We start from the raw sequence: 27,583 nt of genomic DNA on the forward strand, positions 1-27,583 counted from the left end.
AAGTGTGAAAAACAGTTTAATTATCCATAAAATAGGCACCAGATAATAAGAACTATGAAAACTCACTTGTTCTCCAACTACACAGATCGGGTCTGGGGACTGCATCCAACTGATCTCCCATCCTGCCTAGTGGCACAAGCCATGCTTCCACCTGCCCCCTCCCAGTGAAAATACAAGTATAAAGCCTCACTGAAAGCCGCTATACTCTGTGAAAGATAACGCCAAGCTCACAGCAGGATTTGAAGTCCACAGGCCAGGCAGTTCACAGGAGAGGGAGCCAGACTTCTGCTTGTCTCCTAGAATAAGGCAGGATGATCCACTGTGCACAGCAATAGCATATTCAGAATTGGAAGGGAAAAGATTTCTCCCTTCCTGTTTGATTTAGATTCTTCAGTAAGGCAATCAGGCTTTTACAGTCTCTCAATCAATACCCCTTTTATGGAGATTTTGCCCATTCTCTTCAAGCAAAGTTGATGAAATCAAATTCTCGCTTCATGTGCAAGGTGACTTCCAGAGTGCTCTTTTCAGGAAGGAAGCAGGCCTTTCCACTATTGGGGTCCACAGGGTGCGGTAGGTGCAAGAAGAGCTTCCTGGAAAATGTGCAGTTGGAAAGTTAGACTCTGAATGAAGCCTGAGAAAGGCACATAGCCAAGGCTTGGCTAGCCCCCCGCCCAAAGGCCCCTTCAGTGTTCACAATGATGCAACAAGAAGCATGAGTGGTAGGAGACAAAGGTGGTGATCTTCATGGGCAATGCAAGAGCAACAGTGAGACACAAAAAAGGTGGAAGGAGGGAGGATTGAGAAGCATGGGGAGGAACACAAGATAAGAAATTGCCCACTGCTACAGAAAGTTCTTGGGCAGCTGCTGCTTCTAGTTTTTACAGCTTTCACATGTAAACATCAGGGCTACAAACACTTTCACTTAAATCTGAGATTGGCCACGGAATACTGAAGTGGGAAAACCTTTCCACTTGCTGGAGTTTCTGAACAAACAAGGAAATGGGGCAAATTGCTTGAGGAAATATACCAGCCCCTCCCCTCCCCAAACCCTCACCACATACTTCTGGGGACTCCGAAGATCAAGAACTTTTTCTTTGATATCAAGAGTGATGTCTGAAGCCTTCGTATCTGGCAGCTGGATTTTAATCTGAAATGAAACACAAGACATTGTGGGGAGGGGGTGGTGATTGAATGGGTGAGTTGGCTGCTCTGTAGACAAGAGTCCTTTATGAATTTATTTAGCAGGATGAAATAAGACTACATGTTCACTGCTTGGGAAGAGACAGTAGCCAGTACACTTGAAGTCTGTCACCAGTGCAAACTGCTCTTTCACATCTTGCAGTCTTCTTCAGGAGAATGTAAGGAAGAAGGCAGGCAAGGATACTGGAAACCAAGAAGAACCAAGAGATGCAGGATCCAGCTTACCAGCATGTCCTCACAGCAAGCTGTGGAAGGGTCCTTTCGGTTCATCCCCAGGAACAGGTCCTCAGTCCCCACCTGCTGCTTGAACAAAATTTCATATCTGAGAAAAGACAACATTAATTAGATTTCAGACAGGTAGCTGAGTGAGTGAAATAAAGTGCAATGGATTAGCGTCTTTTCAGCCAGGAAATTACAAAGTGTTTTACTAAGAAAAAAGCAAAAACAGAAGAAGCAGAGTTGCTCTAATAATGAAGTGAGATCAGGGGCACAAAGTGACCAGGGGCTATAATGCAAACTTTGACCAAATAATATAAATCTCTGACTAAATAATATCACTTCATAGAAAGAATATCAACATAACTGTCATGCAAGTTTATGCTCCTAATACAGATGCTGAAGAGGAAGAAATGGAAAGCTTTCATGCAAGCATCCAGGAAGAAACTGATCACACACCTAGACAAGATGTGCTGATAATCATAGGTGACTGGAATGGAAAAGTGGGGAACAATAAAATATTGTCAGAAAATTTGGGCTAGGAGCCCAGAATGAAGTGGAAGAGTGACTCACAGAGTTTCGTGAAGACAACAGCTTGTTCATTGCAAATATGTTTGAGGCAACTGAACAGAATTATGTATTTGGACATCACCAGTTAACCAATACAGAAATTAAATAGATTATATAATCATGAGCAGAAGATCGAGAAGCTCTATTCTCCCTGTTAAAAAAAGACCAGGAGCTAACTGTGGTTCAGATAATGAATTAGTTTTTTAAAAAATATATACTTTTATTATTTTATATGAGAAATACAAACACTTTTCCATTGCTATTTCTTCAAGAGAAAACAAAATCTGTACTCATAAAGACTTTACACCTCTGTATACTTACAAATAAAATTTTGCACAATTCTTTAGAAAAACAATTCAGGAAAACAAGGTCTCAACAGAATGGTTTTTTTGGAACTATGTCCTGATTAAATAAGTATTCTACAACAGGAAACCAGACCACTTGGAATTTTTCTTGGTATTGTTCCAGATTGGGCATTAAGGAGTTACTCAAGATTTTGCTATATAGGAAAATGCTCCTATAATTTATTTTGCCACATTTGCAAAGATGGAGGTGATTTATCTCTCCATTTTAAGGCGATTACAGTTCTAGCTATAGCCAACAGGTTTGAGATTAAAATCATTTTTGATCTGTTACCATTAAAGGATGGATAAAAGAACAGTTTCTGGTAAGGCTGGGATATTAAACCCTGTGATGATATGAATATGTGATAGAATTTGCTGCCAGAAGTTTTTAATATATGGGCAGTGCCACCAACAATGTAAGTAATCACCAAAACACCAACAGTTTTAGCTGACTTTAGGTTGTATGCAATATAATCTGTAAGGTGAAAAATACCATCTATGCAAGACTTTGTATGAGTTAAACTGAATGCTGCAAATCTTAGAAGTTATATTTGGAGAACTATAAATAGTTGGTCAGTCAATTTCCTGAATCCTGTTCTTGCATTCCATTTGCCAAATGATTTGCTAATGTCGCATACCAGAACTTGATGAGGAAATAAGCATTTTATAGATATGCGATATAAGGCCCTTCATATCTCTTGTTCTGATTTTAATAGTAATTCAAATTGTATTAAAGGCATTTTACTGAGGTTTAAAAATGTTTCCATATATAATATATGCTGTATCTGTAAAAATCTATACCATGGCATTTTTTCCTCCCAATCTTTTTCTTAACTGTATTTTATTAATAACTTTCCCTTTAATGTTCACACACCTATAATGTGTGTTATGCTTGTTTGCAGTGTTCTTGTCCCAGGTTAAACCGGGGTTGGTTAGGGAAAGTTGTTCATTTGAGAGTGATCTGGTACCAAAACTTTTCTTTTCCTATCCCAGATATTCAATGAGGCTAGTAAAAATTCATCATGTTGTACAGTGATGGGTATAAATTTGGATATTGTCCAAAATAATTCTAGTGATGATAAAGGTTTTGAAATGGATTCTTCAATTGATTTCCAAGTCAAGCTGGATTTCCCTGTAAGTTGTGTAATTGTACTTGCCAAACTTGATGCTTTGTAATATGTAGCCAGGTCTGGGAGGTCCAAACCACCCATCATGAATTGTTAATATTGAAAATTTGAATAAAGCTGAAGAACACCAAAACATTCACAGTTCCAAAATATAATCTAAAGAACACCCTGGAAGAATGTAAAGACAATGTAAACAAATGATTTGCATTACTAAGTTCAAGTGAATGGGAACCAGAAGAACTATGGACTTAAACCAGAGATATTATCAAGGACAAATGTACAAAGACTGTTCCTGTAGCCAAAAGAAATGGGAGAGCCTTGATAAATGGACTAATGAAACTCTTAAAACTGCTAAAGACAAATGAAAAGAAAAAATAAAATGTGATAGAAATAGTATGAGAACTCTAAACACATTCCAGCATGCAAAAACAAGAGAACTATTACAATAACCAACGTAAAGAAATAAGACAATAATAAAAAGGAAGAACAAGAGATCTGATCCACAAGATCCAAGAAGTCAAAAGGAAATTTAAAGCACTGGGGAGGGGGAGGAAGAAGAAGAGGAGTAGGAGGAGATTGGATTTATAGGTAGGCGGGGCTGAGAGAGTTCTTTCCAGAACAGCTCTGAGAGAACAGTGACTGACTCAAGGTCACTCAGGAGGTGCATGTGGGGGAGTGGAGAATCAAACCTGGTTCTCCCAGATTAGAGTTTGTGCACTTAACCACTACATCAAACTGGCTTGCTGAAAGATCAACATGGAAATACATTAACTGAACAGAACAAAATTTAAAAAGATGGGAACGATACACTAAAGAACTACAAAGAAGAGATGACAGAGTCCTTCAAAGAAGATTTTTTTAAAAGAAGAACCTGCAGTTTTAGAAAGTGAAGTGAAAGCTGCACTCAAAGCAATTGGGAAAAACAAATCACCAGGAGAAGACGGGATGTCAACAGAGCTATTCCAAGTCACAGAAAAGGAGTCCATCAAAATCTTATCAAGAATATGCCAACAGATACGGAAAAACAATGGCATACAGACTGGAAATGCTCAGTATACATCCCAATTCCAAAAAAAGGAGATGTTCAAAACTGCAGCAACTATCTTCACACAAACAAAATGATGTTCAAAATCTCATAACAAAGACTGCTACCTTATATGGACCAAGAAGAGCCCACTGTTCAAGCTGAATCATGTTGCGAATTAATGTTCATTAGTGGAGCATACAAGAGAATTTCAGAAGACAATTGTGTTCCATAGATAACAGCAAAGCTTTTGACTACATGGATCGTGAAAAACTATGGTTGGTTTAAAAAAATTAGGTGTGCCACACCACCTGATTGTTTTGATGTGCAACCTATACTCTGGACAAGAGGCTACTCTTAGGACACACTAAAGAAACAGAATGGTTTCCAATTAACAAAGATATCAGATAAGGGTGCATTTTATCTCCATATCTCTTCAATCTGTATGCAAAATGTATAATTAAAAAACTAAATTAAATTTAGATGAAGGGGAAGTGAAAATCTGAGATGCAGATGACATCATATTACTGAAAGAAAATAGCAAAGACCAGAGGACTACTGATGAAGGTTAAAGTAGAAAGTGCCACAACAAGATAACATCTGAACATTAAGAGAACAAAAGTAATGACTACTGAGGAATTATACAAATTTAAGGTTGATGATGAAGAAACTGAAATTGTTAAAAGATTTTCTATTCCTGGACTTCCGGGGTTGGAAAATGCCGAGCTGAACTGCTTTTCAGAAGGGGAGAAGCTGGAACTTCTGTTCAGGGTAGTGGAAGGCAATCTAATGCCTACTGCCTACTTTTCTCAGTCAGATCAGTCCAAGATATGCACAGGAAACTTTGAGAAGATTTACCTTGGTTAAAAGGGAGTCCTGGGGGGGGGGGGGGCCCTCCTTTGAGGGGTCTCTGGAAATGAGACGAGTTACATTTTCATCATCTGCAGAAGTTTCCAGAGTCATTTATTTGACATAAGCTTGACAAGATCCTAATCTTCTTTGATACTACTAAACATCTAAAGCTGCACAAGACCGGTGTTGATCTGGATAACTACAGAAAAGGTACAGATCGCTATCTTTCATTCCGGGACTAATTAAAGTTAAACAAAATAAAATGAAGGTGGGAAATTGTAATCTAGAAAGCTTGGAAGAAGAAGGGGGGAAGGGGCAAAATTTGGACTTTGCAAATTTAAAGGACAGTGCTAAAAAGTGGAAAGGAATTTATTGAGCCCGCTTCGGTGGGGTAGGCGGGATATAAATCGAATGAAATAAATAAAATAAATAAATACTTGTGGTTTTTGAGAAAAAGCCCCATTGTCATAGAATTGCAGCTCCCACAGTTGACACAGGAAATACGTCAAGTATCGTGAGATCTCTCTACCAGCGAAAACGGGATTTGGTGGCAAGTAAAGCAGGAAGCATTGGATGGAAAAGGGAAATCATCGAAGCAGCCAGCCTACTCTAGGACTATAATATCATAGAAAAACATCGGCGGCCATTGCAAGGAAGCTAAAGTTTAAATAAAATTTTTGAAGTGTTCAGGACATTAAAAATCGGGGAGCCGACAGAGGTGACGTTTATAAGGTAAATGCTATTGGACATTATTGTTAATAACTATTTTAGAAGCCTCTAGAGAAAAAAGAATTAAAGTGAGGCAGAAAGTCACGACCGCCATTTTGGAGAAAATAAAAACTTTAAAAATTATTATCTGAGCCCAGGAGGCTCTGAGGACAGCGAAATTAGGCTTATTGAAGAAAGCAAGCTTCACTCTTTTAAACCTGATAGTTGAAATTTAATTTGGTGAGGTCAAAATTTCCGGTGTTTTTACATGTCAGACCACAAGCAAACCCGTGCAAGGACTGCTTCATTGAAGAAAATGCATGACCAATTAGATGCAATGGAAGCCAGGATAATGAAAGGGATGAAGGAGATGATAACTGCTTCCAAAAAAGAAATTAGAAAAGATATTGAAGAGCTAAAAAAAGATATAGAAGATCTCAGAAATGAGACTGTGGTAACATCAAAGAAAGTGCAAGAGCTGGAAGGGAGAGTGAAAGCACATGATTCCACCTTGTTAAAAATACAAGAAAAAGTGGCAATTCATGACTGCAAATTGATGGAGATCCAGATACGTCTGAGAGGAATACCTGAGGGTGAAGAAACTGATTTGAAAGAATATATAATAAAAATAATTGCGGAATTTTTGGAGGAAGATCCTGAAGGGACTAGAAATATGTATGACTATATGTATAGAGTGAACTCACTTTATGCCAAAAAAAATAATCTACCAAGAGATGTGGTTATAAGATATATAACAAAAGAAATGGTGGGAGAGATCATGAATAAAAATTTTGAAAAGACATTGATAGTGGGGGGCAGCAGAGTAAGAATTATGAAGGAGTTGCCAAGACAAGTGATAAATGACAGAAGAGCATACAAGAAACTGACAGAAAAATTACGGGACAATGAAATGAGGTATGGATGGATAATACCTGAAGGTTTGAGCTTTAAATTTCAAGGAACAAGGATTACAATTACAAATACACAAATACACAGGAACTGTGTAGTTTTTGTGAAGAACATAAAGAATTTGCACCATGATGGATTACAAATTATTATCTTGGAATGTAAATGGACTAAGTTCACCACAAAAAAGAAAGGCAACGTTTCATTGTATTAAAAAGCAAAATTGTACTATAATTTGTTTACAAGAAGTACATATCAAACAAAAGGATTATCAATTTTTATGGAATAAGCAATTGGGACTAGAATTTCATTCACTGGCTGAACAGAAGAAAAAGGGAGTGATTTTTTTATATTAAACAAGAATTGGAGCTGAAATTAGTGTTTAAAGATAAAAATGGAAGATTTGTAGCAGTAGAAATAATATTAAATGCAAAAAACCGTTGTTATTGGGACTGTATGCACCAAATGGAGCAAAGGATGCTTTTTAAAAAGACATTATACAATAATATGATGAAGTGACATACGATCAAGTTTTGATAATGGGGGATTTTAATGGAACAATCCAGAATACACTGGATAGGTCTGGGAAAAAAATAATAAGGAAGGAAAATTGCCAAAGTCTTTTTTTGAATTGGTCAAACAAGAAAACCTGGAAGATATATGGAGAAAATTTAACCCTGAAGTACGGGACTATACTTTTTTTTCAGCAAGACATAATACTTTTTCCAGATTTAGGCCTTATAACAAAGAAAATAGAGATTTTACCTAAAATAGGGGCTGATCATAACCCAATAATGTGGATTACAAAATTGTCTAAAAAGTCGAGAAGATGGAGATTAAATGAAGATTTACTACAGAATAAAGAAATAGTGACATCTCTAGAAAATGAAACTAAAGTTTTCTTCCAAATAAACGTTAAAGATATAGGATTTCAGACGGTGTGGGATACTTATAAAGCAGTAATGAGAGGAACATTGATTACATTGAATAATAAAGACAAGAGGGCAAAAGAAAAACAGATGTTGGACATTCAAAATGAAATAAGGAAAAAAGCAGGGGAACTGAGAAAAAGACCAGGGAAAAAGAAAATTTTGAGGGAGATTACAATATTACAAACACAAATGAGAATTTGTTAAATAAAGAACTGGAATGGAATCTGAAAAGATTACAACAGAAATCTTTTGAGGGAGCAAATAAACCTGGAAAGTATTTGGCCTGACAACTGAAAAAAAAGAGAGAAAGTAAAATTATTAATAAAATTGTGGTTGATGGAAGAGAGTTGGTAGATCAGGAAGGAATAAAAAGAGAATTCTTTAAGTACTATGCTAAATTATTTAAGGGTATTAAAATAAAGAAAAAATGGAAATGTATTTACAAAATATTAAAATAGCACCATTAACAGAAAATACGAAAAAAGTTTTGAATTATCCAATTGAAAAAACAGAAATTGAAGCAGCGATTAATGCAATGAAAAATGGAGAGGCACCTGGGCCACATGGATATACAGCTAAATTTTATAAAATCTTCAAAGAGGAATTAATACCGAAACTTCAGAAATTGATGAACATTATAAGAATAAAAGGGAAAATACCAAATACATGGAAGGAAGCTGTTATTTCGTTGATTCCAAAAGAAGATAGAGATGTCACGAATGTAAAAAATTATAGACCGATTTCACTATTAAATGATTATAAAATATATACAAGAATATTGGCAGAACGGCTTAAACATCATTTGATAAATTTTATAAAGGAGGATCAAGCGGGGTTTCTTCCCAAAAGGCAAATAAGAGACAATATTAGAACTGTTGTAAATATCGTGGAATATTATGAAAGGCATCCAGAAAAGGAAGTTGCATTATTCTTTGCGGATGCAGAGAAAGCATTTGATAATTTAAACTGGAACTTTATGTTTGCTGTAATGGAGAAAAAGGAGTTGGGGGAAAACTTTATAAGGATGATAAAAGCAATATATACACTGAACAATGTGCAAGGCTATGTATAAATGCAGATCTTACAGAAGATATGATAATTAGCAAAGGTACAAGAAAAGGCTGTCCGCTTTCCCCACTGTTGTTTATAATGACTCTTGAAATCTTACTGATGCAAATCCAAGAAGACAAAGAAATAGAAGGATTAAAAGTAAAAGGATTTACTTATACATATAGGGCATTTGCAGATGATATAATGTTATAAATGAAAATCCCATACAAGTAACACCTTTGTTGCTAGTTAAAATACAAGAATATGGAGAACTGGCGAGACTTTATATTAATAAAGAAAAATCAAAACTTCTATGTAAAAATATGCAAGTAAGCAAACAAAAGCAACTGCAGAAGCTAACGGGTTGTGAAGTTACCTCTAAGGTAAAATATTTGGGTGTGGAGATAACAATGAAGAATACTGATTTGTTTAAAAACAATTATGAGAAGCTATGGCGTAAAATGGATGAAGATATGATAAAACGGAATAAACTTAATTTGTCATTGCTTGTTAGAATAGCTGCAATTAAGATGAATATTCTGCCAAGAATAATGTATTTGTTTCAAACTATTCTGATTGTGAAAGACAGTAAACAATTTAATAAATGGCAAAGGAAAATTTCAGAGTTTGTGTGGGCTGGGAAGAAACCAAGGATCAAAATGAAAATTTTAACAGATGCAAAAGAGAGAGGAGGATTCCAATTACCAGATTTAAAACTGTATCATGAAGCAGTTTGTTTAGTGTGGATAAAAGAATGGGTGATGCTGTTAAACAAAAAACTCTTAGTCAGGTCATGGAAATAAATTTGGCTGGCATGCTTATATGTACTATGGGAAGAAAAAGGTGGATGTTTTTTTCTCTCACCATTATATAAGAAATAATTTGCTAAATACATGGATGAAATATAAGAAATATGGAGATGAGAGAAAACCGTTATGGATAGTGCCAGCAGAAGTAATAAAAATAACAGCTGAGATGGGTGAAGAAAAGTGGTTGTCATATAATCAACTATTAAAAATACAAAGTGGAAAAATAGAATTGAAAACTGCTGAAGAGCTGAATAATAATTATGATTGGTTCCAAATGCAACAAATAAAGAGCTTGGTGGAAAATGATAGTAAAACTGAAGGAATAAGAAAAGAGCAAACAGAAATGGAAAAAGTTCTGCTTGGAGACAATGAAAAATTAATTTCAAAATTATATAAATTACTCTTAAAATGGTCTACGGAAGATGAAGTAGTGAAATCTCAAATGATTAAGTGGGCAATTAATGTAAATAAATATAGATGGAAATTTGGGAATATTTGTGGAAGAATTCTATAAAGCTTTTAAAGAGAACTGTTTTAAAATGATGTATAGATGGTATATGAGTTTTAAAAAGTTAGCAAAGATGAACAATAAGATGCCAGATAGATGTTGGAAATGTAAAAAACATGAAGGTTCTTTCTACCATATGTGGTGGACTTGTGAAAGAGCAAAAAAGTACTGGCAGATGATTCAACAAGAAATTTCTAGGATCTTGGGATACGAATTTAAGAAAGTTGCAGAGACTTTCCTGTTGGGATTACAAATGGAAAAATTTCCAAAAGAAGATAGAACTATAATTTGGAACTTGTTTTCAGCTGCTAGGACATTGTATGTGCAGTTGTGGAAGCAAGAAAAAAATACCAGAAAAATGGGATTGGATTGTAAAAGTTATGACATGGAGTGAAATGGACAAATTAACAAGAATTTTAAGAGACTATCTTAGAAGTTTTTAAGATGGAGTGGAAAAAGTTTAGAAGATATGTAGAAAAAGAGGGAAAAATAAAAGGACATTGGACAATTTTTGATAATGATTAAGTCTTAAAAGGAAGAAGAATATTAATCTTTGTTTTTATTAGTTAAGGGTACCTTTAAATATTAGTATTTCAAGTAAATAACACTGGCGGGGGTCAAGTAACGGGGGGAGGGGTGGTTAGAAAGTAATATATGGGATAAAAAGAAGTTATTAATGATGTAAGAAATAGATATTGTTACCATATGTTACTAAATAGATAAGTGCGCCTCAAAATAACTAGGGACAGGGCCTTTTCCACAACGGCCCCTATGTGGTGGAACCAGCTACCGGAAGAGGTGAGGGCCCTGCGGGATCTTACTCAGTTCCGCAGGGCCTGTAAGACGACCCTCTTCCGGTTAGCCTACGCCTGACTAGACAAATGTAGCTTTCTAGATCTTAGATTTTTGTGATTATACTGCACAGTTTTAATGTAAAATGTAAAATTTTAAGGTTTTTAGGTTTTAAATGTTTGAATTTAAATGTATTAATTTGTTCCAATTTTATTGTTTTATTATTTGTTGTAAGCCGCCCTGAGCCACTTGTGGGAAGGGCGGGATATAAGTTACGGAATAAAATAAATAAATAAATAAATAAATAAATAAATAAATAAATAAATAAATAAATAAATAAAATTGTTTTAACTGAAAAGATTTTCTATTCCTTGGCTCCATCATCAACCCAAGGGAGACTGCAACCAGAAAATTAGTAGGCGATTTGAGACTGGGAAGGACAGCCATGAAGGAGATAGACAAGATCATTAGGTGCAGGGCTTTTTTTGAGCAGGAATGCACAGGAACACAGTTCCGGCTGGCTTGGCATCAGGAGCTCTGGCCTAATATGCAAATGAGTTCATGTTGGCTTTTTCTTAAAAAAAAAAAAACAAACAGCCCTGATTAGGTGTAAGGATGTATTGCTAGCTACCAAGATCAAAATAAGTCATAGTATAGTATTTCCCATTACTATGTTATGGATGTGAAGGTTGGACAATGAAGAAAGCGGACAGAAAGAAAGTGGATTAATTTGATGTTGATGTTGGAAGAGCTTTATGAATACCTTGGGCCATCAAAAAGACAAATAAATGGATTCTAGATCAAATCTGAGGCTGCTTCTTGCAAGCAGGCTGCCAAGCAATTCTCTGGCAATCCACTGCTAGCTGCGTTCCTTTCCATTTATAAGACCTTTCAGAAGATGGGTCATAGCAGAGCTTTTCTTTTCCTTAAACAATTTCAATTATTTTCTATTTGGCAACCATTGATTTTTCTCCACTTCCAAATCAATTTGTCTAATTCAGAATGTAACAAATTCAAGAACTGCATGTTCTGTTTCTGATTTTTTTAAAAATGAGAAAACATGACTGAAAAATGTACTTTGAGGATGTTAATATGCTTAGCAAAATTCACCAATCAGAACTGAGCACAAAATGAATTATTCCTCAGAAGTGCAGTGTAGAAAGCATAACTTTTGTCTACAGATACGGTAACTGCCTGTTACAGAATTAAACCCCAGACTCTTTGTAGGTGCCAAGTCTGACTCTTAACTGCCCTAGTGTTACCTTTTCTGCCATCTATTTTCCTTTGGGTAAGTCTGATGTTTGCCAAGACATCATGTATGCCTTGGCATATCAAAACCTTATGAAATAATGACTATTGATCCAACTTGGCATATCAAAGCCTTACGAAACGACCATTGATCCAACTCAGGCAAAGTTAATACATACACTGTCTGATGATAATGAGCAAATTCACAGCATGGGCTTCAGTCAGTTGTCTGGAAAAGGAAGAAAAGCATTTTGGGAAAGTTACATGGAAAGGGCTCCCCTTGGGGGCTATATGGCTTCAATGCACTTACTCAGGTTGCTCTCTGGAGTCCCATGAATCATCATACTCTGATCCCTCCGGCACCTCTTCTGCACTCCAGATCTCTTTGCTGTTCCCAGATTTCACATGAGTGATGGCTAAAATGAGGCAGACAAACAACCTAGTTGATTCGCTGTTGCCAAGCACAGTTACTTGATCTGTGACTGCCACCAGGCAGTTACTGCAGGTTTTAACAAGGAAATGGTCCACAAACAAGTGATAATACAATAGGACCTTTGAGGAGTTCTAAACAGCTGAGTTCACAAACCAAAAAGTATCTGTTTTCAAACTGCGCATATTGATTTATGGTGAATTTCCCCTTTCCATTCAATTAGTGTCTGAATCCAATTCAAGGTGCTGATGTTAACCTTTAAAGCTCTTTATGATCTGGGACACTTATTCCTACATCTCCCCCATTACAACTTGCCCCTTGCTCCCTTTGGTCATAGTCTAGGGGCCTCTTGCAGGTGCCAGGTCCCAGGATAGCTTGGTTAGCTGTCACCAGAGTAAGGGCCTTCTCAGTTGTGGCCCCTACCCTGTGGAATGCACTCTCAGATGACACCCATGCCCTGCTGGACTTTTAGTTTCTGCTTTAGGTTGGCCTCTGGGAGATAATCCACATGTTTGGACTGGTTTTATTAGTGGTATAGTGCCAGCCACAGATTTTAATAGTTTACTATTTTAATGTTAGCATTTAATATTTAATATTTGTTTTACCTAATTATAGTTTTGATGCTGTAAGTTGCCTTAAGACTCCTCAGGTGAACACAGACTTTAAAAGCTAGTAAATAAATATAAAAAAACAAAAATGATTGTGGACATTCATGAAAAAATTAAAAGTAATGATTTGGTACCTAATGTCACACATTCAGAAAACTGCTACTTTGCATTAGAAAACAGTGGGATGAATGTAGGCAATGTAAGATATGCAAAGATTTGCTTAAAGGAATATGATAACTGATTGAGCTAAGAATATAATTTAGCATTTCTGTTTTACAATAAGTGTTTTACAGAGCTTCTGTCACAAATCCTGCTTTGAAGAAAGAAACAATAGCAGGAAATATTAACATGCCACATTAGATAGGCTTTGGCCATGGGTCTCCTCTTTGCCTTTAAACATGTTTAATACCCAGCATTTGTTTAACATCTCTGCTTGACCTTGTCTCTCCCTCTGTGTTCTTTTCCTCCTCTCTTTGTTACTTCTCAGCTTCTGGAACAAATGCTCTGTGCTCTAGACAATTTCCACTGTGGTATAATGGTTAGAATGTCAGACTAAGATTTTGGAGAACTGCTGGGCAAGCAGAAGACAGCAGCCCCTGCCAATGCTGATCAAGTGGCAGTTTGCAGTCCACAACGTGCTAGGTGGGGATATGCACAAAATGGGCACAAATCCCCTTCCCAATCAGGAGGGAGCAAGGGTGCCATTCATGCCTGTTCATTCCTAGTTTCTCAGGAAACCAGGGCGGCGGCGGGGGGGGGGGGAACGGCTTGCAGATGATTCCTATGGACTTGCAGAGTGTTGGACTGAATGGGCCATTGGCCTGATCCAACATATGTTCATATCTTGGGCAGAGCAGAGGAAACACAGGAACATAGAAGCCATGGAGGCAGCAGAAGGGCAGTTGGAAGGACATTGGGGAGACTCAGAGAGAGGGAGGGAGGAACATCCACTGAGGACTGACACTCATCTCCATTACTGCAAACAGAACTCTGGTTATTTCAAAGGGGAAAGTTTATCATGCACTTTAGGGTCAGGAAGGAATTTGTCTTGAGGACAGTTTGGCCAGGCATCCTGGAGGGTTTTTGTGTATATGTGTATGTGTGTTTTGCCACTGAGGGTGTGTTGGGGCGGAGATATTTGTGAATTTCTTGCATTGTGCGGGGGGTTGGGCTAGGTGACCCTGGAGGTTCCTTCCAACTCTGATTCATGAGACCTGCTATTCTATCCAACTGAAGCTGTTTCTCTGTGAGGCATCTTCAATCAAATCACTGCTTCCTATACAAAAATGGCTTTATATACTAGTTAGACATACCAGTGAAAGCTGCAGTTTCCTGTTCTTCCCTGCAATGTGCAAAAGAGGATTTGATCAGCTCTCCTGGCAGGTGGGCTCTTGCTGCAAATGGTGCTGATGCATCTCTGTGCCCATCCTGGGAAGGCTGCACAACTGGCTCCTTTACCGCATAAAGCCCACTATGCCCTGGCGCCACATCCTGCCTTCTTCGGAGTCTTCTCCCACCACTCCTCCACCTCGTTGGTCGCGGAGATGCCTAAAGGCCGTCTTACCTGAGGGCTTCGCGGTCTTCGGAGCCTCAATGTGCCCCGGCCCTAGTCTGCTCGCAGCCGAAGTCGGGACCTGCAAAAGAAGCGCCTGCCGTTCGCCAGGGATCGTGCCCTCCGCGAAACCCTTCGTCCTCGGATCAGGGGGCGATATCGCACTCTCGGTCGCACCACAAGCGCAACAACCGTCGTTGCGGGGCTCTGGAGCTATTTCCAAACGACCCCCGTTGCTTGCAGGCGGTCCCGGGCAAGGCGAGAACCCTAACCCCCACTCTGGTCAGTCGGCCTCGGGCACTCCTCGGCCTTTCCACCTCCCTCCGGGGTGTCCCACTGAGGGACTGCCCGCCCCCCTCACCTGCCCCAGCTCGTCGTCGTCCTCCTCACTGCGGGGGCCGGAGAGGAGCTCTGCCAGGGCGAGCAAGGACGGCTGCGAAGTCTCCATGGCTATCGTCTTCAACTCGCATTCAAGGCGCGCAGTCCTTCCCTCAGCTCCGCTTTCTCCAGCTGCGTCCTCAGTGTTGCCACGGCAACACAGCGGGGCTCCACGTCCAATCGCCTTTGAGAAGGCGGTGCCGCGGCTTCTGGAGCCAGAGGGTTACGACTCCCCCTTTTGACACTTCCGGCGCGCGTAATGCATCATCGGAGTGCGCAGCGGTTGAAAACGAAGCTGCGTTAGGTCTGAGGGGAGACATTTTTTAATCGTTTTCTGCTAGCAGAGTCCGGTGCCATGAGCCAATTCAGCTTTGGCAGCTCCGGCCCGTCTGGTGGGGGTTTCAGCTTCGGGACGCCGAAGACAACGGCCGCCACCGCCCCTACAGGCTTCTCCTTCACCTCCTCTGCCGCCTCATCGGCCAACTCCGGGGGTGGCTTCACCTTCGGGACGCCGGCCGCGGCACCCGCCAGCACTCAGCCGCCGCCCCTCTTCTCCTTCGCCACGCCTACCACCTCGACGCAGAGCTCCGGTTTCAGCTTCGGTGCGGCCACTCCTGCAACTCCGGCAGCAGGCAGCGTCTTCGGGCTCGGGTGAGAAGGGCGCCAAAAGTCGCTTGCGCCTGCTTTCGCTTTCGTTTTGTGAATTGTCGAACACTGAGGGAATGCTTGGCAAGGACGAGTCCTGATGCTTGAATGTCAGATCGATGGTCCTGGCAGCCTCTGAGCGTCCCAGTCGCTCATGCACCTCAGAGTCGAGCCTAGCCTCCGGGCAGCCTATGGGTTGTGCCAGTGGCTGAGGAAGCCCCCAAGTAGAAAGCAACAGAGGGGGGTGGGAGGTGGGAAGGGAGGAATCATCTGTAGCCTACCTGGATGGGGTAGTTAAAGAAGCAGTAAAGTGAATTCCTGAGCATTGGAGGACTTGTGTCCCCCCCCCCACACTTTAATAAAAGTCTCTTGTTCTTGCCCTTTATTTAGGGGGAATGCACCCAAGCTGAACCTGGGCAGCACTGGAACTGGACAACCTGCTGGTATTACAGGAGGCTTTGCACTGGGCAATAGCAGTGGATTGGGTGGCACTGTAACAACTAGTGTACCAGCTAGCCAGCCGGCAGCTCCTTCAGGCTTTGTGTTTGGCTCCACCACTGCTGCTGCACAGCCTGGCACAACTGGAGGTTTCAGCTTTGGCAGTGGAGCAGCAGCCGCATCTGGGACCCCGAACTTCAGCCTTGGTTCAGTTGGGAACTCAGCACAGCAAACAGCATCCACAGGGTTGAACTTTGGAGTTGCCCCAGTCACAGTCAGCACTGCTACAATCACAGCAGCTGCATCACAACCTGCTACAGCTTTTAGCCTTGGAACACAACCCGCAGGTAAGAGACCATTCCTGGTATGGAAACTCTTTCAGTGGTGGTTTGAGAGCAATAACTATTTATGGTTTTGTTTTAGGTGTAAGCTAAAGTGTAACTGTGTGTATGTACATATATTGTTTACCCAACAGCTAATTAGTTTATGGAATTCTCTACCCATGGACATGGTTATCAAAAAACCTAAACCTGCTTTTCTCTGAGCCACTGCCTTACAGCCTAGTGAGCATACTCAAACTCATGGGTCCCAGAAATGCTCACAAAAAGGCCAGAACCCTTAAAAATACATATAGGTTTATTGAACAGACAAAACTGAGAATATTGCTAGGCAGCACAGCCTCTAAAATAATTAACAAAAACACAATAAAAGCTAACTTACTTTCTAGTACTTTAGTGCCTGGTAATAATTGGTGCATCATTCAAATAGCAGACTCCAGGCTAAAAGCTTATGTATTTGTCCCAGCATTATGTCACTTTTATCTAAGGCCCAATTATAGTTTTCTGTTCCCTGACATCAGGCAGTCTTCAAGGTCCAGTCAAAGCACTCATTTGCTTGAGCCCTGCAAGATATGATGCTATTTCCTCTTGACTTCTCCTCCCATCTGGTTTCTGAACTGAGTGCAGACCTTTTCACAAGCAATTACTGCACTTTGATATCAAACCTTGAAAGAGATACAGATAGGCTAATTGCAAACACCTGCAAGCTGAAGCAGGCCCCCTATTTGAATTAACCCTTGGTGAAACTAGGGTGCATTGCCTCACAATAGTGATGGCCACTGTTGAAGATGGCTTGAAAATAGGTAAATCCATCCATGGTTACTAGTTTTGATAACTAAAGGGAACTTCCACATCCAGAGACAGTAGTCCTTTGAATACCAATTCTGGGAGGCAGCATCGGAGCAAGATGTGGCCTGTGTGTTTTGTTTGTTTAATATATGTATAAGTTGTCAAATGCTGTCATGCAGAGTTCCTCTACACCAGGGGTGACCAAACTTACTTAAGATAAGAGCCGCATAGAAGAAACATCAGATGCTTGAACATGAACATCTGATGTTTGAGAGCCACAAGACATGGAAGGCAGGCAGGCAGGCAGGCAAACAGATGATGGAGGGAGAGGTGGAAAGAAAGCAACTTTAAAAGCATTCTCCAAGCTACTGGCTGGCTTGGCTTGGAGAAGTGATTTAAAGAGACAAATGCCTTCACCAGCATGAATGATGGGGTGGTGGGGGCTTCAAGAGCCACACAATATCTGTGAAAGAGCCACGTGTGGCTCCTGAGCCTCTACACACACACATCCTATAAAACCACACCAGTGTGTGTGGATGGAAGTTATGATCCTAAATGTTTCATAATCAAACACCTTTTCTTTAACATTCTTTTTGTTTCAGGTTCAGGGTTTGGATTACTCGGTGCTTCAGCAGTCACCCCTGCCTCCACAGGAACACTGAACCAGGGTCCCACCTTATCATTTGGAACCAAACTTGGAGGTAGGGTTTGAAGAGAGAAGTGTATTGGTGGCGGAGAGATTGTCCATGTGGTTGCCATTACTCTTATCTCTGAAATTGCTTTAAAAACCTTTGAATAAGCTTCTTTTTCTCTTTACTTGCTATACTTGTCTACATCAACTTCAAGCTTCTGGCAGGGGTGGCCAAACTTGTTTAATGTAAGTCACATAGAATAAAAGTCAGATGTGTGAAAGATGCAAGACATGAACAAATATTACCTGTCTTTATTAAAACTTAATACTTTATTTGCACAGACTGATAAAGTACACTTTACAACACAACCATGTTAGAAAGAGGCTTTTTAAAAAACAAAAGCTGGGAACAACAATCCTCATAAAACCGGCATAGGGATAGGTCAGGGAATTATTTTTGGCACCAGTGGGAGAAGGAAACACGCATGTAACATATAAATCACTGGTCACCATTTGCATCATTACTCGTCTCTTTTCCTTGACACCAAAGTTACTAAATACAGCTCCTATAAGAGCTATAAAACTAAAGGGGAAACCCTGCTCTGCCCTCTTTAATTTCAACCCTTCTTCCAGCAGCTGCCTGCTCTAGGTCTCTGGACTACCTCTGTGGTGGAGAAGAGCTTGCAAGCCTGCCTATTTCCCCTGCTTCACACATGGCGGAAATAGTTGCCTACTTATGGGTCAGGACTCAAAGGCTGACTGAGGTTTTTATGCCAAGCATGCTTACTTGAGAGTAAGCCTACATTAAGTTCCTCCTTGATCTCCAGGAGCCACACAATATGCATGAAACAGCCACATGTGGCTCCCAAACTGCAGTTTGGCCATCCCTATTCTGGTCCTTGTTTTAAGTCATTGTTCCTTGCTCATTTTGCCCATGTTCAGTTCTTTATTCTGTGCTTTTTGCACCTTTTTCCTGTGCTTAGTTCCTGCCTGTTTTTAATTTACCCCTTCAGTCTTGTCACCATTTCTTCTGGAAAGTCCTTTCCCAAACTTTTGTGGCTTCTGCTTTTTTGTTTTTGTTCTTTTTTGTTTATTTTTGCATTTTTGTCAATACATATTCTTCCCTTGTTCCATTACAATTGCTTTGTCTGTCTTTGGCCTCTTCCTGCACCTGTTCTGTGCATTTCTGAGTTTTTCTGTAAAAACTGTTACTTCTATACTGTGTACAGGTCATAGTATATTGCAGCTGAAGTAGTGGCAGAAATAATTATTAGCCTTCAGAAGGAGCTGCTATGAGGATTTTGTGCATTGTTTGGCTTATCAGTAGAACTGTGTTTCAATTAAAAGAGCCTATAAACATGCATATTACCTCAAAATAGTAGTATGGAAGTACACAGAGTTAAAGCATCTGTATTGCCTTAAAGTGAAATGCATGCATGCCCGGTTTACTTGGGAGTGGAATCTGAGTCCCAAAATATCCCCACAGGTACAGCTGCAACCTCGACAACAGCTTCCACCACCACGACACCTTCCCTTCTTGGGCTATGTGGACCAACACTCTTTGCATCCATAGCAAACTCCTCAGCCCCAGCTCCCTCAGCTGTTAACAGTCTCTCGCGTAAGTGGGGGTTTTATCTAGTGGGAAGAGTCCCTTAATGTTCTGCTGGCTGCTAGGGTTGAGAGGATGGCTGAAGGCTTAGACTGCCTTGACCTCAGAAATATCTGGCTTGTAAAATAACCCCAAAAAACCCTCCAACTTTGAGGCAGTTAAGCAGGAGGAGGAAAAGCCACTTGACTCAGAAGGCTTTGTCACTTCTTTTTGCAGTTGGTGCTTCTTCAGCTGGGACAGCCACTGCTGGGACTGTGGGATTTGGCACTAAAGTCTCTGGGACGACAACGACAGCAGCAGCAGTCATTACAACAGCCAGTAGGTATCACAAAATGAAGTAGGATTGATGAACATGGAACACAGGACCCCTGCTAGTCTCTTATGCTTAACAAAACTAGTTAAATAGACTGCTCTGTTTTAGGTACTGTAAAGCTGCTGTTTGCCCTTGTATGCTCAGTAATGGGAACTGTGCAGGGTTCCAGTCTAGGGAACTTCTCCTCATGCAGTGCTGTGTATGTGTTAACTTTATGATCTAGGGTTGGTTGATTTTCCACCCACCCACCCTAATGGATGACCTGAATAAGAGAATGGAGAGTTATTTTCCTCCTTTGTGTTTAAAAAAAAATTAAAAGAGGGAGCGGTCCTTGGGCAGACAGTAATATCAAACATTATAAGTATACTGTGTTATGATTGAATGTGAGAGAGTGAGGTTCAGGTCTGTTCATAATGATGAAGCCTTTAAAGCCCCCCCTCCCCCGAATAACTTCCTCTTCAGTCATAGTTAAGCTTAAAATTAGAGGTGGCCCTCTCTGGGATCAGTTCCTAGATCTTTGGCTGCCTATCTTGCTCATTTCTGCTGCAACTTGATTTCAAAGAACTTTTGCTCTAGGTACAACATCTGTCCCCAGTGCTGGATTCACATTAAATCTGAAGCCACCATCCACAACTGCTCCTGTGGCATCCACAGCTGCCGTTGCCACCACAACAGTCACGTAAGTTCACAGTGTGTTTTTCATATGGCAGGCACACCATGGATTTTTGGAGTGGAGCTTAGAACATTTTCTTATTTGGGTTCAGTTGTGAGTTGCCTTGGATTTCCCTCCTAAGTGTGTTCCTTCCACCTTCTTTGTAGAGCTCCTCCAGTGATGACATATGCCCAACTGGAGAGCTTGATTAACAAGTGGAGCCTGGAACTGGAGGATCAGGAAAAACATTTCCTTCAGCAGGCCACCCAGGTCAATGCCTGGGACAGGACCCTGATTGAGAATGGAGAGAAGGTAAGAAGCCATCTTGTTCACCCAGCTCTTTCACTAGGTCTTGTGGAATTGCTGAAGTTCACCTTAACAAAAAGCAAATTTAAGCATGTGCTGTTGGAAACTCATGACAGCAACCCAACCAAACATAGAATGCCCAAGTGTACTGTGATGTAATAATCTCTCTCTCTCTCTCTCGGCTTGGCTTCGCGAACGAAGATTTAAGAAGGGTGCAATAGTCCACGTTTGCTGCAGGCTCGCTGGTGGCTGACAAGACCAATGTGGGACAGGCAGGTCCGGCCACAGCGGCTGCAGGGAAAAGTCTGATTTAGGGTTGGTCCTGTAGCAGTGCGATTCTTCCTCAATCTCCTTTTGTCCTCAAGACCAGCTATGCGTGTGTTCTCAAAGGAAGAGACAGCCTGGTGGATGGTGTGCCTCCATGCTTTGCGATCTGAGGCTAGGTCAGACCACTGGTGATGGTTGATGTGACAGGTGCTAAGGGATTTCTTCAAGGAGTCCTTGTACCTCTTCTTTGGTGCCCCTCTATTTCGATGGCCGATGTAATAATGCATACAGCTTAAATTCAGTATATTAACAATGCAAATTTTATTTAATTGTATAAAGTGTCTTAGATAAAATGTCTCATGCCACTAACTATTCATAGCATACCTAACAAGCCATAATTAGCGTTCTCAGTCTGTTTAAGGAGTAAGTTTGGAATGGTTACATGTCCTTATATTGAGAACTGCTGTACTAAGAGACATAGACAAACACCAACTGTAGTCATCAGCCACTTTCTGCCTTATAACCTGTCTTAAGGGATGCTGCACATCTGTATGCGTCTTTGTGAAATGCACTCCAACTTTGTCTTGTCTCTTTAAGAGCAATCCAAGTGTAATTCCATATTGTCTAATGATACCTGCCAGCTTCAGAAGACCATTTCACAAAAGCTTTTTAAAAGACTTCATTTACAAAGCTGTTATATATTCCATGTTAAAGCTTGAATTGTACATTACATTTTAATCATTTTGTTAATACAGAGGCAATTATGGCTTGTTTGGTATGCTATGAATACTGGCATGGAGACACTTAAGATTTTTATTCTTGATTCTTAATACAATTAAATACAGAAAATTTGCATTGTTAGTATACTGAATTTAAGCTGCATTCATTATTACAACACATTATGCTTGGGTGTTTTATGTTTGGCTGTTTTCTGTGACTCTTTCTGTTTGCTTATAGCAACACAACCAACACACTGTGTTAGCCTCCTCTGTTGATGTTTTCTTTAACTAACCTTATTTAATCCCTCTGGCACTAAAGCAAATGCTACCACTGCCAGAATAACTTTTCTCTTTGGTGGTCTCATTCTGCATTTGAGAAGTTTATATCAACTTGGGATCTGTGAATCCTGTGTCTGTTTTGCAGATCACATCTTTGCACAGAGAAGTGGAGAAAGTGAAGTTGGATCAGAAGAGGTGAGGCATGCAGAGGGTGCTTTAAAATGCTTATCGTAGGCATGTGCTAGATGGTGGTTGAGATCTTGGCCAGCCTATCCCTTTTCCACTTTTTTGTGTAGCTTCTTAGTAGTGTATAAGAGTGGGCTATCCATAAGAAAGTTGCTTTCACTAGACTGGCCCTTCTAGAGTGGTTTTCTTCCTGTTATATTCAAAAAGTACAGGTTCCTATATTTAGCAGGAGTTAACATGGAACTGATAGGATGTGATTCCAGAGCTCTCTGGATGAAAATGTATTCCTAAACTGTAGCAGCTGTCCTGACAGTGACGTAATGAGCAGGCCAATCTTGGCCAGTTGGTGCAGTTTGTGTCTCACTGCTTTGTTAAAAGCCAGCCTCTGTCATTGAAATCACTAAGGGGAGCAAGAGTCAGCTGCTTTGTGTTCTGATGGAGCCAAATTCCATTCAAGTGCTGCTTTTGATCTACACAGCCCTTGGCAGCTTGTGTTGTGTGTGAGAGGAGGAAAGAGAAAAATAAAATAAAAATTTCAGTCAAGCATGTTATGTTTGATTCCAACATCAACTAGAGAAATGCCAGTTTCTGCTCTGGAGTTCTCTTTAGGTACAACTGGATCAGAATGCAAAAGCGTGTGTGTTTTATAGGTCCCCTCACCTTGCCCTCCCTCCGCCATCTCTCCTGTGGGATGGGTTATGGTATTAGACACTTTCTGGGCTTTTTCCTGAAGCAGATTGCCAAGCAGTCCTAGGCAGCCTTCTGCAAAAATCCTCTCCCTGTCCCCACTGGCTACCAGGTCTTTCTGACTGGTAGGTGGCGATGTGGGTATGTCAGTGTTTTGCCAGGCTTTCCAGGCAAGGCAGCATTTTCTCTTCTTTTACAGGTTGGACCAAGAACTAGACTTTATTTTGTCCCAGCAAAAAGAGCTGGAAGATTTGTTAATCCCCCTTGAAGAATCTGTGAAGGAACAGAGTGGGACCATTTACTTGCAGCATGCGGATGAGGAGCGGGAGAAGACGTAAGCTAATGCCTGATTCAGATCGGTGAAAGGGAGCAATAGACTGAATTCTTGAAATAAAAAAAATGGCCACACAATAAGACTCAGGTTGGGAAATGTATTCTGGCAATTACCCTGAGAGAGCATATATTGTGCTCTTCTGGAATTTCAATTAACAAGGCTTCTCCTTCAAATCATTCAGGGAGGGGGTCATGCTCAGTTGGTGTATTTCTATGCAGAAGTTACATGAGTTCAATTCCCTGCACCTTCAGTAAGTGTTGCAAAAGACCCTTCTTTGTTTGAAACTGCTGCCAGTCACAGTGGACAATCTCAAGCTAAATAAGGTGGTGATCTGGCTGTACAGTGAATCTTCATATATGTTCATACAGGTTTTTTTGAATGTTGATAGGAGCCTGACATTTTGTAGAGGTGCCTTTATATTGACTTTAAAAGTCCTCTTGTTTAACTCTTGATATCAGAGCTGTTTAGTGAGCTGCTTAGTATCCATGCAAACATTGCAAGGATATTTTCAACCACTTTTCATGTTTGTAATTGAAGCTAGTACAGGTTGTACACATCAATGTATACCTTAAAATTCAGGCAGGGCTAGCAACGCTTCTGAGAGGCCTGAAGATGTTTACATGGTCACCCATTAAAATACTCTTGATCAATTAACAGCCTCTACAATTGACTCTTTTAATGTTAGGATTGAGAATGAGCAGGTATTTTACAATTAATTGTACACTTTTGTCCTATTCTGTAGTTATAAACTGGCAGAGAATATCGATGCTCAGCTGAAGCGCATGGCACAAGATCTGAAGGACATCATTGAGCACTTGAATACCTCTGGGGGCCCTGCTGACACTAGTGACCCAGTAAGTACAAACAGTGGTAAATTCTGCATGTGAGGCTACTGGAGATGACTCCCCTTGCCATCTTAAGCAGGTCTGCTCAGAATCCTGATTGGGTCTGCACAATGAGCCATACTCTTAGGAATGTATTTTTAGTTGTAATTTGAACAGAGGGAGATATTAAATTAGGAATTCCAGATCTTGTGGGTGGGGTGGGTTATGGTGCAAATAACACTAATTTTATAGGCAGGAGTTTGGTGTGTGCATGCGCAGGCACAAGCTTTGAAACTACAACTTTCTATTATAGTTTATTCAAGTGCAGGGGACACCCCCCCCCCCCCATGCAGCTTCACTGTTTCCTTTGGACTGACAATAGCATGGCTTGAGGAAGGGCTGGTTTGGATTCAAGAGACTGCAGTACTCTCTGTCTCCTGCCAAAAGCCTGTCACCATTAACTGTGTGGAATTCCAGTTGTCTGGAGATTTGACAAAGCTGTTGTTTGTGTGTTAAAATTAAGGTGTGTCTTCTGCACTCTGCTGGCTTCACAGTCCAGGCTTGATGATTCTCACATTGTATTCATTCCTGCTTTGTTTGCCCTAAGCAACGTGGGCCTTGCAAAGGACTCATCTGTGCCTTCCTGATGTTTTATTCATACCATGTTTCTGTCATGCAGTTGCTTGCCTTGTAATCCTGTGTTGCCTGCTGAACAACCCAGCCCAGTGAAGCATTTGCTCAGCCTTTCTCAGCTTTCTCCTAAGATTAGGGAAAGATCTGCTGTCACTGCAAAGGCTGCTCCTATTACCTGGTTCCCCAAGGTTCTGTGTAAGATACAGTCTGAATCTATCCATAGGTGGGCAATGAAACTGCTAAATAGGCTGTTGTTGGTTTGAGCTATGCAGGATGTCAAAAGATCCTGGCTAGGTGTGATGCCTCTTTTCTCTCTCTCTCTTCTCCCTCCTCCCCCCCCCCCCCACACCATAGCTTCAACAGATATGCAAAATCCTCAATGCACATATGGACTCTCTCCAATGGATTGATCAGAATTCAGGTATCTTGCATTGTTTATAGCTTCTAGAAAACTCTGTATAGAAAATTTATTTTTGGTTTTTAACCATAACTTTGTGAAACAGGCTACAATGAGAGAGAACAAATAGTTGAAATCATTTCAGGGCTGAGCAGGAATTTATGCAAGGCTAGCAATTTATTGCAGTCTTCTTATTGCCAGTTCTTGGACATCAGACAGGAAAATATAATTTAGATATGAGCTCATAAAGCAAAAACTGTTGAAGTACATTGGGTGTTTGGGGCCTATGACATGTGGCTCACTGAATTAACACTTCATTGTTAGCAATTGGTTAGGCTTCCTGATCAGCTTTGAGTGTTCAGTGCAGCCTTTATCCAGCTAGTTTTAAATGGTGTTGGCCACAGAGGGGGCTGTTTTTTTAGCTTTCAGACAGGCTATCTGCTCCCAAGTGCTGTATAGCTCAGTTCCCTCATGTGACATTAAAAGGGACCTCTAAGGTTTAGGGCCAAACCAGACATGATTTCTTAAATAAGTCAACTTGCTTTTCCTATGACAACGTAGGAGCTGAAAGAAAGTCCTTATTAAAGGCCTGCAGGAGCTCAGTTCAGCCCAGGACCATGGCGGGGGGAGGGGGCCTTCTGCATTTCCCTGTGTTGTTTTCTAAAGCCAAAAGACCCTCTTCCAGGTTATTATTTGGCTTGTGTACCGAATACTGCATGTACAATGCCAAAATGGACCTATGTGCCCCACTGGGGCTATTTCTGCTTGCGAAAATGGTGTGGGGGTAGGGACAGAAGCCCATCCTCCCCTGATGCCATGGACCTGAGCTGAGAATTGGAATTCCTACAGTGTTCTAAAATGAGTCCCAGGCACCTGCTGTGTGCTTCTGGGGTAAGCAAGTCAAGTCTGGAGAGCTTGGATCTGATTTCACCTAAAAGTACCATGTCTACTTTGGCCATCAGTTGGGTTGCAAGAACAGACATATCTGTTTTGCTTCCTGTGAAGACTTTTTCCTTCAGGCCTTTGCTCTTGAGGGCTGTACTTCAGTGTATACTGTATGCAAGCCCTGCATTGATTCTAGCCTTTGTGTTCTGCATTCAGCCCTGCTGCAGAGGAAGGTTGAGGAAGTGACCAAGGTTTGTGAGAGCCGGCGCAAAGAACAAGAACGCAGTTTTCGTATTACATTTGACTGAAGCTGATCGCATGGCATTCCAGTGGCATTCTTCAAAACATACATCAGAAAGCAATGTTGAACAAGTGATATATGTGCTTGAATTGTGATGACTTCTTTTGTTAGGTATAATAAAGGTCTTTTTCTTAAATTTAGAACTCCTTCCTTAGTGTCCAGTCTTAAGAAGCGGTATACTGGGGGGTGGGGAGTTATGGGCCAGTGGCATTGTGGGTCCCAGGTTCAGTTCCCAGCATCTCCAGTTAAAAAGGTCAGGTTGGTAGGTGATGTGAAAACTTGGGGAGACACTGCTAAGCAGTGTAGACAATACTGACCTTGATAGACCAGTGGTTTGATTCAGTCTTAAGGTAGTTTCATGTATTCAGTCCCTGGGATCTCTGGCTAAGGGTCTCAGGTAGCAGGTGCTGGGAGAGATTTTGCTTTGCCTGGGTGCCAAAGGAGGCAAAACTGAGCTTGATAGAGCTTGATAGCCCTGCCTGTATAAGATAGATTAATTTATGATGCAGTTTTGTATCTTACCAAAGATGTGCTGTTCATTGTAGAAGCTGAACTGCTTCCTCCACTATGTCTTTCAGCAGCTTGCAGAAAAGGGGTTCCTTGGACACAACAGCAAATAAGACATCTGGGTTTTCTCAAATATATACTAACGTACTAAAATGAATTAACTTGCAAATTTAAGGATGTACTGGTACAAATCAGCCTGTCCGTGTTAACTAATGTGAAACTGGGTTTCATGATTGCATTTGAATTATGTATTGGAAATGTAAGTTTCCAAGTAGGAGAACTTTTCCATATTTAACAGATGCCTTCTGTGGTCCTGGACAGGTCTCATTCATGGTCTGACTGCAGCTTTGAATGAGTCTTGTGCCAAGCCATAAGCAACTTTCAAAGGCCTCAGAATGAGGGTGGGTAGGTTCCATCACTTTCCCCCTCCACCTATGAAAGCTCCCTTGCTGAGGGTAGCCTGGTGCCACCCACATTGGTCCATCTCCTTTAAAAGCAGCCTGACATGCCATGCATTCCCTCTATTGGTCTGAGTCATGAGACCTATTGTTGTCAAGAGGCAGGCCTCTGGGATGGCTGCCTGAACATG

General features: G+C 40.8%; 2 protein-coding genes across 2 annotated transcripts; one reads left to right on the forward strand and one right to left on the reverse strand.

The window, feature by feature from the left end:
• DNAAF6 (dynein axonemal assembly factor 6) lies at positions 1 to 15,509 on the reverse strand. The gene is made up of 6 exons (XM_060249974.1): positions 15,238 to 15,509; positions 14,889 to 14,958; positions 12,597 to 12,702; positions 1,426 to 1,522; positions 1,062 to 1,147; positions 1 to 590 (listed from the first exon to the last, which is right to left on the reverse strand). Exons 1-6 carry the CDS (start codon positions 15,322 to 15,324, stop codon positions 461 to 463), a joined length of 576 nt encoding a protein of 191 aa, XP_060105957.1. The 5' UTR covers positions 15,325 to 15,509; the 3' UTR covers positions 1 to 460.
• Positions 15,237 to 26,623, forward strand: NUP62CL (nucleoporin 62 C-terminal like). The gene is made up of 12 exons (XM_060249973.1): positions 15,237 to 15,905; positions 16,290 to 16,684; positions 18,067 to 18,165; positions 19,582 to 19,713; positions 19,921 to 20,022; positions 20,594 to 20,696; positions 20,837 to 20,981; positions 22,386 to 22,435; positions 23,313 to 23,447; positions 24,190 to 24,301; positions 25,259 to 25,325; positions 26,403 to 26,623. The coding sequence occupies exons 1-12, from the start codon at positions 15,610 to 15,612 to the stop codon at positions 26,492 to 26,494; spliced, it is 1,728 nt and encodes a 575-aa protein (XP_060105956.1). The 5' UTR covers positions 15,237 to 15,609; the 3' UTR covers positions 26,495 to 26,623.
• Positions 26,624 to 27,583: the final 960 nt, after the last annotated feature.

The sequence above is a fragment of the Heteronotia binoei genome, chromosome 11 (assembly GCF_032191835.1).
Source record: "Heteronotia binoei isolate CCM8104 ecotype False Entrance Well chromosome 11, APGP_CSIRO_Hbin_v1, whole genome shotgun sequence".
Lineage (NCBI taxonomy): Eukaryota > Metazoa > Chordata > Lepidosauria > Squamata > Gekkonidae > Heteronotia > Heteronotia binoei.

Coding starts and splice junctions, on each gene's coding strand:
- DNAAF6 (XM_060249974.1), bottom strand. CDS start 15,324: ATGGAGACTTCGCAGCCGTCCTTGCTCGCCCTGGCAGAGCTCCTCTCC. Junction 14,959..15,237: donor ACGACGACGAGCTGGGGCAG/GTGAGGGGGGCG, acceptor CTTCTTTTGCAG/GTCCCGACTTCGGCTGCGAG. Junction 1,148..1,425: donor CTTGCTGTGAGGACATGCTG/GTAAGCTGGATC, acceptor GTTTCATTTCAG/ATTAAAATCCAGCTGCCAGA.
- NUP62CL (XM_060249973.1), top strand. CDS start 15,610: ATGAGCCAATTCAGCTTTGGCAGCTCCGGCCCGTCTGGTGGGGGTTTC. Junction 20,982..22,385: donor TGATTGAGAATGGAGAGAAG/GTAAGAAGCCAT, acceptor TCTGTTTTGCAG/ATCACATCTTTGCACAGAGA. Junction 22,436..23,312: donor GTGAAGTTGGATCAGAAGAG/GTGAGGCATGCA, acceptor CTTCTTTTACAG/GTTGGACCAAGAACTAGACT.